This window comes from Ruditapes philippinarum, unplaced genomic scaffold (assembly GCF_026571515.1).
Source record: "Ruditapes philippinarum isolate M1 unplaced genomic scaffold, ASM2657151v2 ctg7949_1_1_1_1, whole genome shotgun sequence".
Classification (NCBI taxonomy): domain Eukaryota; kingdom Metazoa; phylum Mollusca; class Bivalvia; order Venerida; family Veneridae; genus Ruditapes; species Ruditapes philippinarum.
Genome location: NW_026865115.1, coordinates 12559 through 27421, shown reverse-complemented (window position 1 = coordinate 27421; position 14863 = coordinate 12559). Strand labels below are relative to the sequence as shown.

The 14863-nt window shown below is 30.2% G+C and overlaps 1 protein-coding gene across 1 annotated transcript in view; it reads left to right on the top strand.

Moving 5' to 3' along the window:
• Nucleotides 1–11588, top strand: part of LOC132727903 (uncharacterized) — a 62835-nt gene extending 51247 nt beyond the window's left edge. The window contains exon 3 of the mRNA XM_060713499.1: nucleotides 10799–11588. Coding sequence (XP_060569482.1) covers nucleotides 10799–10935 — 137 coding nt within the window. The 3' untranslated portion in view covers nucleotides 10936–11588. The remainder of the gene's footprint in view (nucleotides 1–10798) is intronic.
• Nucleotides 11589–14863: the final 3275 nt, after the last annotated feature.

Here is a 14863-nt window from a genome sequence, read left to right as displayed (position 1 = left end):
GTATTAAAACTGAATTTAATAAAAGTGCTTATGTATCAAGATCGTGTCATCTAGACGTAGCTATTCAATTATGCGTTTTTTTTTTACTAGAAATCATAGGCTGCCTGTGGAAACAGGAAGATGGCAGGGCATACCTTCTTCTAAAAGAAAAATGTTCCTTTTGTTATGATGATGTAGGTGACGAATTTCATTATTTGTTCACATGTCAAAAGTTTTCTGATGCAAGAAAAAATATTTAAAACGTTATTTCTATGTTAATCCCAATTTTTCAAATAAGAAGAATTATTTACTGGTGAGAATAAAAAAATTAATAAATTAACTTGTATTTTTATCGAAATTATATCTAAAAGCATGTAACACTGATATGCCCGGATTGCTTGACTACTTGAAAAAATATTTATTTGCTACACGCATATGTTAATTTGTAATTTTACATGTTTTATTTGGATATGTTCGTCATTCTCTATTTAGTAAGCACTTGTCAACTTAATAAGCGCCATTATTCCCTGCAATTATTATAAAATGATACTTATTTATTTATTTACTTGATGTAAACCTAAGATGGAAATAAAAGTTTGAAATTTGAGGTAATGAAGAATTATATCAAAGTCATTAAATACCGTATTTTCCGCTATCAAAGCTCATCCAGTACAAATTTAAAACACATATTCGTACTCCAAATAAAATGTATTCCTTTTCCCGACACTGCACACAAATAAAATAGCTTTTCAATCCTTCAAAAACAGATGTGTCCCTTTACAAGAACAATATTGAAAGTTACATCCGATTCATATCAGACAAACATAAAAGAAGTCTTTCAAACAAGATAATTTCAACAATTAAAATTGGTTGGGAAGGTATTCTCTCAACCATAATCTATATGGAGGGTAGTGAAAATAATTAAAATATTGGCCTGATAAGCAAATACACCAATCTGACATATCAAAGAGAAAAACATTTTGATCACATTATGATCTTCGGGATAGTCTATGTATCTGTTCTAAATATTTTGGACTGGTAAATTGTCAATCAAATTTATCATGAACGTGTCAAATATGTCTCAAATAAAACAGTTATAATTGATGTTGATACAGTGTTTTCTCCCTTGCATGATCGCATGACAAAGGATATATGGAATGTACGTCAATCCGACACAATATAGATCATATGACGACGTTCCAGCTTTACTGGTAGAGGAAGACCTCGGGTTCTCTTCCGTGCATTATTTCAGGCACGAACCGGCACTTGGATATAACCACCGACGTTCCGTAAGCTAGCTGGATAGCTTCCTCACATGAAAGAATCCAAAGTCCCTGTCGGAATTCGAACCCACAGCGGTGAGCGACATGTGGTTTGATATCAAGGTCCTTAACCACACGGCCACGGATTGTGTAATTGTTTTTAAAAATGTTTCTTCTTCTCGTTTTTCCGAGTATATGACCTTAAAGAATATAATATCAATCAAACACAGTATGTTAGTAAATCTTATTATAACAAATAAGATTGTATAAAATTATGTGATCTGCATGCATTTGTCTATAAGTTATTCATGCAACACTGTAACTCCTTCATTTTATATGGAATTGCATCATGAATAAGCTTCATTTGTCTTCATAAGCTTCATTTGTTTACGATAATCATAATTCTCTTATTCGTTTTGTTTACAATTAAATTCCCTTATTCGTTTTTTTACAATTATATATCTGTTATTCTCTTTGTTCACAGTTTTATTTCTCTTATTCGGTTTGTTTACAATGATGTTTCTCTTATTCGTTTTATTAACAATTAAAATCTTCCTTATTTCCTTATTCGCTTTGTTTACAATCATTAAATTTCTCTTATTCGCTTACAACATTGTTTTAATTGTATTTTAAAGATGGGTTCCTTTCAACTGTTTCATATGAAAAAATAAATGCACAGAATTACACTGTAATTGTATCATCAAATTATATCTGACTATGAGATATAAACAAAGTAAATGTGTTTAACAAAAATCAAGACAATATTGAATAATTTAGATATTTCACTCTCTTTTAGTCTTTAGCTTTAAGCTTCAATGTGTCTAACATATCTAACACCTCTATTAGATCTTTTGGGAAATAGTTGAGTGTTTCATGATTGTGTTTGGATGCTTCTTTGGCTTTTTCTTACTTCTTCTACAAATGAAAATAAGAATTTAGAAGTTAAGATTGACATGGTCAAATTTTAAACTTTATATATAATTAATTAAGTGATATGTAATATTTTTAAATGATTATCTCTACCCTTACTCGACAAAAAGGACCGAGAAGATCGTTCAAGCCGGTTAAAGGTCAACTGTCATAAAATATTAACAATATGTATATATGTATAGATCTACAAACATAAAATGAACAATTTGAAAACAATATTTAAAGGTTTATTATAACATGTGAATATTATCTAAACCAAATAAAAATAAAATATAACAATTTGATTAAACACGAGTTAAGATCTATTTTCAAAAGGAAACACAAGAACAAAAAAAAACACAAGAAAAATTTATGTACCCGTAATGAAATAGGTTCGGAACGACATTATTTGTTAAACTGTGACCGTTTTCAAAATGAAAGAAGAACACTCTTCAGACAAATCAACTTTCATGAAAATACCGTATCCGATTATGGTTTTAAGCTTCTATTAACATCAACTTCCGTAAGGACACTTTCGAAAGTATGTGGCTTCATACGACTTATAATAAAAATTTCTGATAGGCCCCTATACAAGTGATAAGATACCAATGCCTCTCTATTTACCTCTTTTTATTTTTCTTTACTTATATTTATTTTTGTTATTTTTGCACATAATATTAATTATGAAAAGAAATGTCATTTTATATGTATTTTTTTTAACTACAAAGCTTAAAACCAATTCATACTCTTATGAAACTATAAATGAACGTATGCACTTACCAGACAATGTCAATTAAGTCCAATTCACCTTTACTATACGATAATTTAACCTGTAATAACACTTCTGTACGTAAACATGCCCCTATTCTGTACGGAACAATTATTTTTATTTTTAGCTTTGTTCCAGTAAGTTATCCAATGGCAAACTGAAATCTTTACTAACAGCCAATCGTATTCTAGTAGTAACCCAATTAACAGTTATGTGGAATTCCATTCATAGATAGCGGACTACTTTTCTCGTGTTTTCTCTTGAAAGTCGCACTCGATTCATGAAAATTAAATAAATAAATAAAAAAAAAATTAACCGAGTGACATCAGTATTTATTTAATGTTGATTTAATGTGAGCATTCCCCCGTCTCCAGCAACCCACGTGTTTCTAAATAGCAATCAATTTTTAAAACTTATATTTCATTTCATTTTTTTTCTTTTCTCTTTCTCTTTTTCTTACGATTTTGTACCATTGTAACACTCATTGACCGGATACTGTATTATTTTGTGTTCATGTAAATTTCGTAATAACCCCATGTTGTACGATATTATATCTTCTTGTACCTGGGTGAATAAAAGATATGTTCTGTTCTGTTCTGTTCAAAAAAAAAAACAAACAACAACACCCAAACAACAAGAAACACGTTAAATCTTATTTTGTACAGGGCATGCTTTGTAAATAAAAGTGGGAACTGAAAAAGAAATAAACAAAGCCAATCAGAAAAGTTAAAGGCCCATTCTTACCGGTGATATTGTATTATCTTTTGCTTATTTTATATAGTGTTATTTAGTATTTTGTATAAAAGTGTAAATACCGTTTTGTATACATTTTGCTTCCTTTAAGACAAACAAACATTCAACATATTCCTAGTTGATAAACATCTATCATGTTCTTGATCCATTATTACAACATTATAAAAAAAGAATTCTTTCCCCTTTCTATGGTAAGAGAAAAAATAATTTTTGCGGCTTAATGTCCTTTTAGTTAAAGTTATCGTATCAAAGAAAGCATCAGAAATGTTTTTTTTTATTCCTCAAAAGCTTTTCATTTGTATGTACTTTAAGTTTCAAAAAAATTGCTCGTTGATCACTTACCTGAACAATCTGTTTCTTCTGTTGATTTTTAGACAATTAGTACATGTTACCCCTTTTTAAATAATTAAAAAAAAATCGTTTCTGAGCCAAAATGTATCTTTAAACATATTTAACAATTTCATTTTCAAAAAATTTGCTCGTTGGTCAATTACCTGAACCATCTGTTTCTTCTGGTTTTTTTGGCGATTAGTACATGTTACCCATTTTTAATTTTTTTTTTGAAAAATCGTTTCTGAGGCAAAATGTACCTTTAAACATGTCTAACAATTTATTCTTGTACATATTCATCATGAAAACAATGCACTGTTTACAACAGTTTTATTGCTCGTTAAATTGAAGTTCGCTTCACCTGTTTTATTAGTCAAGGTTTAAGCTGTTTTAACAGTGGACTTGACAATGCCTCTACATAAAATTTAAAAACAAATTATCCTATCTTGCAAGAAATTTGTATTTTTACGCAACAATAGCAAAAAAATACCTGTATTTCATCAAGATATTGCACGACGATTGGTAGTATACATAAGAAAAAATCTTGAAAAAGGGTGATCCGTCGGATAAAGTTACAATAACAAAATTATATAAAAATTGAAGACTTGATTTGATTGAGACTGTTCACGGGAGATAAAATAAAAGTGCAACATCTCTCACGGCTACACCCCCTAGCACCGGCTGTAGCGCTATTCAATTTTCAACACTAACCTGTTGAAATCAATGACCACAATGGCCCTATAAAAATATTACAACACTAAAGTAAAGAATGTGGCATTTTTAACAGAAGCCACACGGCGCTTTACACCTGCTTTTGTGATGTATAAAAATCAGGAAAAGAGGTAAACCCTCGGAGACATTTAAAACAAAATTATTATATAGAAAGTGCAGACATCTGTTAAAGAGATAATGTAAAACTACAACATCTCTCATCCCCTACCACTTGCTTAAGCAGTACTCAATCTTCAACACTAACTTGAAACACAGTTGTTTGACTGTTTAGGTAATCTATTAGTTTAGTAAGATGTATTGCAAACTGTAATAACTAACTTGCTATATCTATCCGTTATCACCATCAACATGCTGATGACTCCGATTTCATTTGTACATAGCTAGACTGTTACATCTGCGAATGAAACCATCTGCGAATGAAACCAGCAAAATTGCCGTAATAATCTTTTCCCTATTTATCGTCACAAACAATTAGATAAATTTGACTATATTATACGAAACTACCACATGCTTTATTTAATTTTACGACCAACTAATAGCATGTACATGTTACTGTTTTTAAATTTTGGAAATGACGAAATCGTTGTTTCAATCTGTTCTTACACTCGAAAGAACAGTTGTGGTTAAAAACATTGTGCATATGGTTTACACTTCTAAGTTATGGTGGACAATTCATTAATGCAAATGTCGCTCGGTGCATTTCTTGTTACCACCACAACAACGTTTGATAAAAACATGCATGCGGTTTCAAATGTACACTGCTCTCAAAAAGTTGCTCATTATGCTGGTTTATTTTGATAGATAGGAATATGTATAGTCAAAAAAAGCAACAAAAATATTATTTTTATAAACACACGAATGGAATACCATTTCTAAGAACAATGAACTCTATCCACGCTAAATATTGATATTGATTGTCCAGGCCATCTTACATTATGGATTAAACCATTCATCATTTTAGGGAAAATGTCACAATATATACTTACTGAATAGCGAGATGTGCAGACCGTGATCAGGCCGGTTGATATAACCTGCGTTGTCTTGTTGGAATGCTTTCACGCCAATCATTTTCTAACATCGGCCACTATCCTAATAAATCGTTAATTTCCGGAATGCTATTTTCACAATCTTCGGTACGTTTAAAACCGGAATTTAGTACATAGCTAGATCAGAGATGATTGATTAAAAATAATCTAATGCAAAAATAAACATTCGGAAATTTCCGATTGCTTCGATATCGGACGATGTAAGAATTTTTGGTGGGAAGTCATTACAGTACGGATATCTATTTACATCAGTGATTAAGTAGAATGAAAAATAAAAATAGATTGATGTCATGTTAATGCAATATAAGGTTGATGTAATGTTAATGAAACATTTGATTTAATTTAATTAACTAATAAATGCTTTATAAGGAACCTATTACGTAAGTTTGTACTCATTATAGCGCAACCCCGCTATTTTCACATAAAACAAAATTCTTATTACCAAATTTCAATCAAAAGTAAACTATCATCACCGTCAAATACACCTTTTTGGCAAATGCCATAAATGTTGCTTTAATTACTATGGAAAATTTCCTTTGAACCAAATGCACACTTTCTTTTTGCAAGTTACTTTATTTTCTAAATGTCTCCACATGATATTATGTAAGCTTATACAGTGTCGGTTATTTCCAATATAAAAAAAAAAATATTTCGTGATTAAGAATTTTGAAAATTGATCTCATGAGCGCACCTACATCAATGCATTTTGACGTAGTAAAAAATAGCATGTACGTGCAAAGGATTGCATATAATTGCATGTCTCGCTTCAATCATGGGAAAGACATCACGCAATGAATAAGTATATAAGCTGGTGATTATGAGGCTTCAATTCGAGTGAAAGAAGGAGCGAAAGACTGTATTGATAGGCCATCATCATTTGGTGAATTAGGAACCGACTTTATACAATGGAAATGGTGTCCGGTCTTGTATTATGCACGGTGCTTTTGGTCGCAAATGCAAACTATGTTATACGTCTGAATGGCACAGTAAATTTACCAATGGCGGGAAACGAGAGTTGCCGTAAGTCAAAGTTTTGTTATTGTTTTTTCTTTTTTCTTCATTTTTAGATTTTAAAATATAATAAAATATTATCACACATTGATTTTAAAACATGATGTTAACGCGGTACTTCAGTAATTCAGTGACGCCATTGCATACGTTAATGTTAATGTAATATTCCAAGAATGATCTGTGGCGTGAATTTACTCTAAAAATGTCACATGTCTTTTTCTTTTCTTCATAAAAATGTTTACAAGTAATTGGTACCGTTAGCCATACGTTTTTCATAAATAATCAAATAAATGTTACAGCTGCATGTCTCGAGATGAGTATTAATTTTCAAGAAAGCCAACCTTGAAAAAATGTACTAAGTTTTTTAGAAAAGTAAAAAATATTCACATTTTTTATATGTTATATGCAATTAATAACTGATTTTTCAGTATTTATCACAATTTTAATTAAGGGCTTGTTTTGCGTATTATAACCTACATTTTTGGTAATAAATTTCTAATTATCGTTGATTTTCGTTTGCAATGTTTCATTTGAAAAGTTTCGTTTGCAATCTGAAAATTAATTTGTTTGTTTACATTGAAAACTTTTTACTTTTCATTACATTTTTAAAAAAAATTCAATTAATTAGCATGAATCTGACGACATGCTGTTTTAAAAGACATATTAACCGTGTCCACGCTAAATATCTTAGAGAAACATGTCCATTTTTCAATATAGACTAAAGCATTCTTCATTATATCTTTGGTTATATATTGCAACCATCAAAAAGAAAGGGTGAAAGTAAATGAACGAAACTTATGCATCATTTAACTAATTCATCAATACATACATTGGTTAATGCACAATTAATTCTTTGACAGAATAATATCTTTTTATTCATTTGACACAAAGGTTTTCACATCTGTCCACTACAACCGGCAATTGACGAAGATCTAACGTGTTGGCTTCGTCATGAAAAACAAACGATGGACTTAAAGTGGTGCAAGAATGAAATTTATGAAAGTAGTAATGGTAACATCAGAGGATCTCAAACAGAATGTGATATGAACACCGATGGTTTGTTTTATTATTATTATTATTATTATTATTATTATTATTATTATTATAATTATTATTGTTATTGTTTTTGTTGTTTTTGTTATTATTGCTGTTTTTAAAAGAATCATTTAATGTTTGATCGGCAGTTTATTTCGTGAATCTACAGACCCAATGCTCTTTAAGAGTCATTGGTGTTTTTAAGTATTTGCCAATCTAAATGCCATTGCCATTTTTAATATGTCATTGGCGGTTTATATGTCATTGTTGATTAATAAGTCATTGCTGATTTATATGTCATTGCCGCATTATATGCCATTGCTGATTTTAAGTATTTGTCGATTTATATGTCATTGCCATTTTATATGTCATAGCAAATGTACAAGTCATTGTCGATTTAGATGTCATTGCCGATTAATAAGTCATTGACGAGTTATATGTCATGCAGCTTTATTAGTTTTTAAGTCATTTGCGATTTAAAAGTAAATATTAAATATGGGATGTTGCAAATATCAAATATATGAAGGTGCAAATATCAAATATGGGAAGGTGCAAATATTGAATATGGTAAAGGTCCAAATATTGAATATTGGAAGGTGCAAATATCAAATATGGGAAGGTGCAAGTATTGGATATGGGAAAAGTCTAAATAGGAAATATTGGAAGGTGCAAATATCGAATATGGGAAGGTGCAAATATGAAATTTTGAATGGTGCAAATATAACATATGGAAAGGTGCAAATACATGTATTAAATATGTGAAGGTACAAATATCTAATATAGGATGATGCAAATATAAAATATCCTTGCCAGCGTTATAAAGCTTAGCCAGTATGAATATCCGTACAGTCTGACCAAACAGTCTGCAAGTCCGTGCAATGTGATCAACCACTATACTGTTGACTGATTAACTTTTGATTCCCGAAACTTGCGTTTGATAATGGCATCGATAATGTATGAAAAATACAGGTGATAACACTGAAGGCTGATTTGAATCAGAAAATGCGTTTTTAGATTTCCGTTTTTCGTGCTCTTATATTAAAGGGAATTGATCTGTAATGGAAGTTCTGAAATGCAATCAATAACTACGTTGATAATATGTTGTATCAGATAAAAAAGCAAACTACGAAATAATTATTTCTGAATGTCATTGACAAGTGTGAGAAACATGATCCGATATTACATAAGTTTGATAAGTTTGATAAGCTTTTTATTCAAATTCCATAAGGTCACATGGCCCGTGATAATATAAAATACAACTTATACATGTATTCATATAGCAGATAATAAATTGTTCTAGAACAGAACATCATTATACATCGTATTTAAATAAAGTTTTCATATTTTATCTTTTAGGACTTATCAACATTTATTTTCAAAGAATATCCAATGATACATATCTATTGCTTTTATCGATATTTGAAATACTTAATATGTAAAACGTGCCCAATCCACTAATTGATATATAAGTATATATATATATATTTCATATTTATGGATGCATTTGGGAAATGGTTGATACTTTAATCAATTCCCATTTATGTTAAATGCAGGGACATTCAGCTGCACTCCACAGCCGATGGGATTTTGTTATGCCTTCGTGAAACTTGGATTCCATGCAGCACCAAACAGCCGGGGAAGGGCAGTTGTCAGTAACGTCGGGGGAAAACCATTCAGAGGGGGTAAGAGCATCTTTATACAAAGTTTTTGTTTTCAAAACTCTACGCTTGAATGATATCTCGATTGGATATTTTAATACTCTTTAATATCGGATTTTATATTCTGTACGGTTTAAATCGTGCACTATATTTGTAATTAAATTTTATTTTATTCTAAGTTGAGATGATATTAGTTTTTCACTTTTTAATTGCTTTATTTTTTATATAAAATTATACTCTTTCGAGCTTTGAATTTGAAGCTCTTTGCTCTTTTTATTCATGGTGGCTCAAATGAACCCTTAACCAGGATATTTTCTTAAATGGACTTGTTCTACTACAATAATGTATTTATTATCAGGTTTGGTGATACTAAAGTGAAAAATAAACAAATAAGTACCAAACTGTATAGAGCCCTGTCAGACTGCACACATATGCAAACTCGTCAGACTCTGTACAGGTGACAACGCCTGTTAGCTATAGAAATGTAATTCAGTAGTATATATGAAAAAAAATCAAAGTCTTCGGCGTTGCCGCGAAGCACGCACATCGGCGTTACCTAATAAAACGACTTTAATCACATTTTATCAGCGTCTTTCAATTTTCTATGTCACCAAAAGTTTAGTAAATGTCATTTGCCTACCGAAAACCGTAATTTACAATATTTTATGCGTTGTTGTACTGATAAGAGTCGACACAAAGCCAAAATCACATTAAAACGGTGGTAGTGTCATCACTTTCACGAATGATTTTGAAAAGTAAGCAATTTTGTGGAAAAAATTTTTTATGAGGGTTAAAGAATAATGTCTTCGCAGCCGTATGCGGCAATTTCTTTTTTTTAGTTTGGTTAATGTAGAAAATATATTGGCCAGTTTACTTACCGCGTTTTGAAATCCTGCCATGTATCCGCCATTTATTGCACAATTCTGCGTTACTTATTGCAAGAATCATGCATTTTTTTCACATTCCGTTGTTACTGGATAAACATGTCTATCTCTAACATTCGCTGTTTCGCCACGAACATCCAAAACACGAAGCAAGTCTAATTTAACTATCTTTTTGTTTTCGGATTTTTGCATTGTCGACGCGAAAGAAAAAAGAAAGGACGACAACATTAGACAAAAAAGAAAGGACGACAATATTAGACAAAGAATGACATATAGATTGTGTCGAGCCTTCTCCTATTAATTGTCTTTCTTTTTTGCATTTTCGTAGTGAAAAATGCGATCATACGTCTTGTTGAAATCAGCTACCATATTCATTAGAATTGTAGTAAAATGCAACAAACATCTATAAGTCGTTGTTTACATGTTACAGGGCCAGCCACAATACAAGTTACATCACTAGGTAGAAGGGACAACACGAAAGAGTTCAGTATTCATTGTAGCAGTGGGGAGCCTTGCCTTGAAGACCGGTTGGCAATCTTAAACCTTCTTTATAGATGTGATTGGTAATGTACAATTGCCTTGGACAAAACCGATGATGATTTTGATTTCTGACGGACCACAACCCGACCATTCCTATATGTTTTTAACCTTTTTGTTTATACCGTACCGATCTTTGTTATGGTTTTACCTACAGTGGCCTTTGCAATTTGTTTGTAAAACACCGTTTTAATCCATTTGGACCACATCGACATAGGGCATTTGTTTTAACCACAGTAACTTTTGCCATTTGTTTTAACTAGCCTTTTGTTCTAACTGCCAGAATTAAAAAAAAAATTTCTAAAACAGTTTCCATGAGACCTATTAACATTTGTCTTTCACAACCATCTAAAGTTTTTCTTTATTTTACAAGTATCTTTAATTTGGAAGTTAAAACAATAATATATAAATGTTCTACATACATGTATTGCGACGGATGATACATAATGGCTGTCATTTGTTCGAGAAATAAAATATCTTGACCTCAAGGATACAAGTTTCGTTAAATTTCCACCAAAAAGTTACTCTATATAAAGTTTTTTTGTTTGTTTTCTTCACCAGCTTGAATGAAAACAAGAAATCAACAGCTCAACAGCATGAAAAGGGTGCTAGCAATATTTGCTGTTTATGTATTTGTTAAATGCATAATATGCTCAGAAATGACTTAATTTTTATTTCTTTAAAACGGGCAAACTTTATTTTTTTTCATGTTCAAATAATAGTTTTAGAGCATGTTATATGCTTGTTGACCGACCTGAAGAAACTAGCGATATATGTGAAATGTTTTGTCATAAAAGAAGCATTATGTAAACAAAGTAGTATTTTGACTTCAATTGTCTGTACTAATTGCATGCCAAAAGGCAACGGACGAAGAATGGTGTACAGGTAATTGGCCAATGATGAACATTTTTTTAAGGCATACAAGTACACCAACAAATATAAAGCTTTTTAGAAATAAAAAATAAAAGAATTTCTGAGACATTATGGGCCTTAATGTTCATATTATTGTCGTACAATACATGTTTTGGGCCATTCTGCCAATGGTTAAACCTATCACAAGAGGGGTATACAAAATCTTCTATTGCCAGTAATACGTGTATACCCCATTTGGAGGTAAAAAGTAATTCATATTATTTATTGTTTGTGTGGTAATTTTATAATAATTTGAGCTAAAATAAAGTTTTTATTTTCCATATTATAAAATGAGTTGATTTAGATTTTATTTCTGTTTTTGTTGCCATTAATTTAATTTCCAGTGAGGGAGACGCTTATTAGTTTAAAATAGATGTAAACGAATTTATAGTCAATGACTGAATCAGACTAACAAATAAATTTATTTATTTAACGTATTTAAGTATATTTTATGATATATTTCAGAAAATACTTATGCTACATATTAGAAAATCTTTTGAGCAACATTGCAATTAGATTATTTGTGAGTAGCATTATCACATTTGTTTTATTCTTATATGAAAACCGAAAGCTAAAATGTCAAAACTGTATTTTAATATGAACATTTTTCAAGAAATTGTTCCTTTGATAATACGAGAAGATAATTAAAATAATGATAAAATAATCAATTATTGTAGACAGGCTTGAAAACATGGAACATTGAATGCATGCTTTATTTGCAAATTGTTCATTTACAAAATAATTCAATATATCGATATTAGAGCAATGTAATTAATAGTAAGTTAAGAGATTCATTAGAGTATCATTTTAATTATATGATAATGCAATACTGTAACTTTGATTGCACAAACTGTCATATTTGTAGACAGTTAGTACGGCAAATAATGTAGAAAATGTTTTGTATTGTTTTGGAAAGCAGCTGTTCTAGAGTGGAAAAACGAATAAATTAAACAATTCTTTATAACGACCTTCAGCTGTTATTTCTGTTGGAAACCTTATTGTTTCAACTAAAAATTTCAGTAATTATATCTTGGAAAACGGAAAAGCCTTCTTGAAAACAGAGCCCGAGAGCTATTAATAACGCTGCAGTGACGTTTATTTCTAAAAAAAATTAAATTGTAAGATCGAACGGACAGCATCGATAATTTTGCAGAGTCCTATTAGGTGGACCATTTTCTCATAGTTGTACAATGTAATAGCTAACTGCGATTCAACTCATTCATTCAATGACTTCGAGATATAAAAATTAACCGGTGTAATTTTTATATATATGTAGATTATTTCAAATGTAAGACATCTATTTTCGACATATGCTGTAATTATTTAAGAAAATTGATGTTTGTTGAAAATGTTTTTTTTTTTGATAATGAGACTAAGATTTTCATGGTTTGATTATGAAATTTGTGTAATGCATGTTTTTCATCTTGATATTATGTATATTATGATATTATGTAACATTCAGATCCAGTGACTGAATTACAAAAAAAATCAACTTTTTTTAACTGTGATATATAAATATTCATGACAGCCACTGTACATACGATGAAATAATTTGATAATAGTGTAGACTTGAGATTGTCTTAAAGCTGTGCTGTTAAATATGATAAAGCTTATTTCCTCCCAGCACCGGTTAAATATTTTGATATCCACTTAATCAAAGATGATAAAAACAACTATTTCAAAATAACTTGATTGCAGGAAACAAGTCAACAAGGATAATCAAATATACGCAATTTTAAGATTTGGAACTGACATTTGATATCGTTACACACATATTTTTTGAAACAAAATGCAGATTTTTCTAGCAATTAGTTAGACTTGTTAAAAGTGTCGAGTAAATTGTTTTTTTTATCGAGCAAATCTAGAAAGAAATATAGAGGCACATTTGATTATACATTTCAATTTTGTATTTCATTCCTTCAGTTCTACTAATCATATACTTGTGACAATGTGTAATATTATAGTACATACTTTTTTACTATAAATACATTCAAAATACTATCAATGTATTAGAAAATCTATCATTTTGTTTAGAACAATATTACAGATGTTATAATTTGACTAGAATTATTATGAAATACTGTAATTGCTTCTTGATAGATCAAGTGACCCATAGTTAAAAATTCCGCATTAAAAACAAGACGTATCTTTAAAAAAGATACTCGGCCGAAGAAAAAGTGGTTTGCATGTAAAATTTTGTTATTTCTAAGTTTTCAATACAAAAAGAAATGCTAGCAGTGCTTGTTAAACATTTACAAAATAATTATTTCTTGTAGGTAAGAAAATGCCCATTTTGTAAACATTGAAATTAAATTATAGCAAATCTATATTGATGATTTTCAAAGTAGGACAACTTCTATGTTAGCCGTCTCTTTAACTTGTTTAACGTTTACCTTTATAAATGTTGTTATCATTTACAAAGTACCCCCCAAAAAGGTTAAAGAACTATCCCCATTCTTGTATATTTTATTTTAGAACTATCCTTTTCATTTTGTTTGATAGTGACACAAACTATTCCTTACAATTTATTTAGAGCTATCCTTAAAAACTTTATTTTAGAATGGTAAGAACTATCCTTTACATTTCAGTTTAGAATGGTTAGAACTGTCCTTTAAATTTTTATCTAAAATTGACCAATGAGGTTCATCGATTTCAGTTTGTAATTCTAAAATGATCAATGAAAATTCTTTTTGTATTCAATCCTGTCCTGTTAATTAAATAGGAAGTTTACAGGAAGTCCAACTGATAACAGACGGACTTCGTCCGAAAAAATATTGAAAACATATTAAATATTTTCATGGGTTATCTTTTGGATTGTCAGGTAGACTAAATTCATTTGTGTAAAAGAAAGCTCACTGAAAACAACGACAACAAATGTTTTACAAATTTATCAATAGTGCAGACTCTGTTTCAACGAGTCTTATTCTCATTAGCTCTTGCATTCAAAGTATAAATGCCCCCCACCCCGGTACGACTGAGGCAAGTTTTTGAAAATTAAAACAAATATTATCTGTTATTCTAAATTCACCAATTTAAGTATCTATGA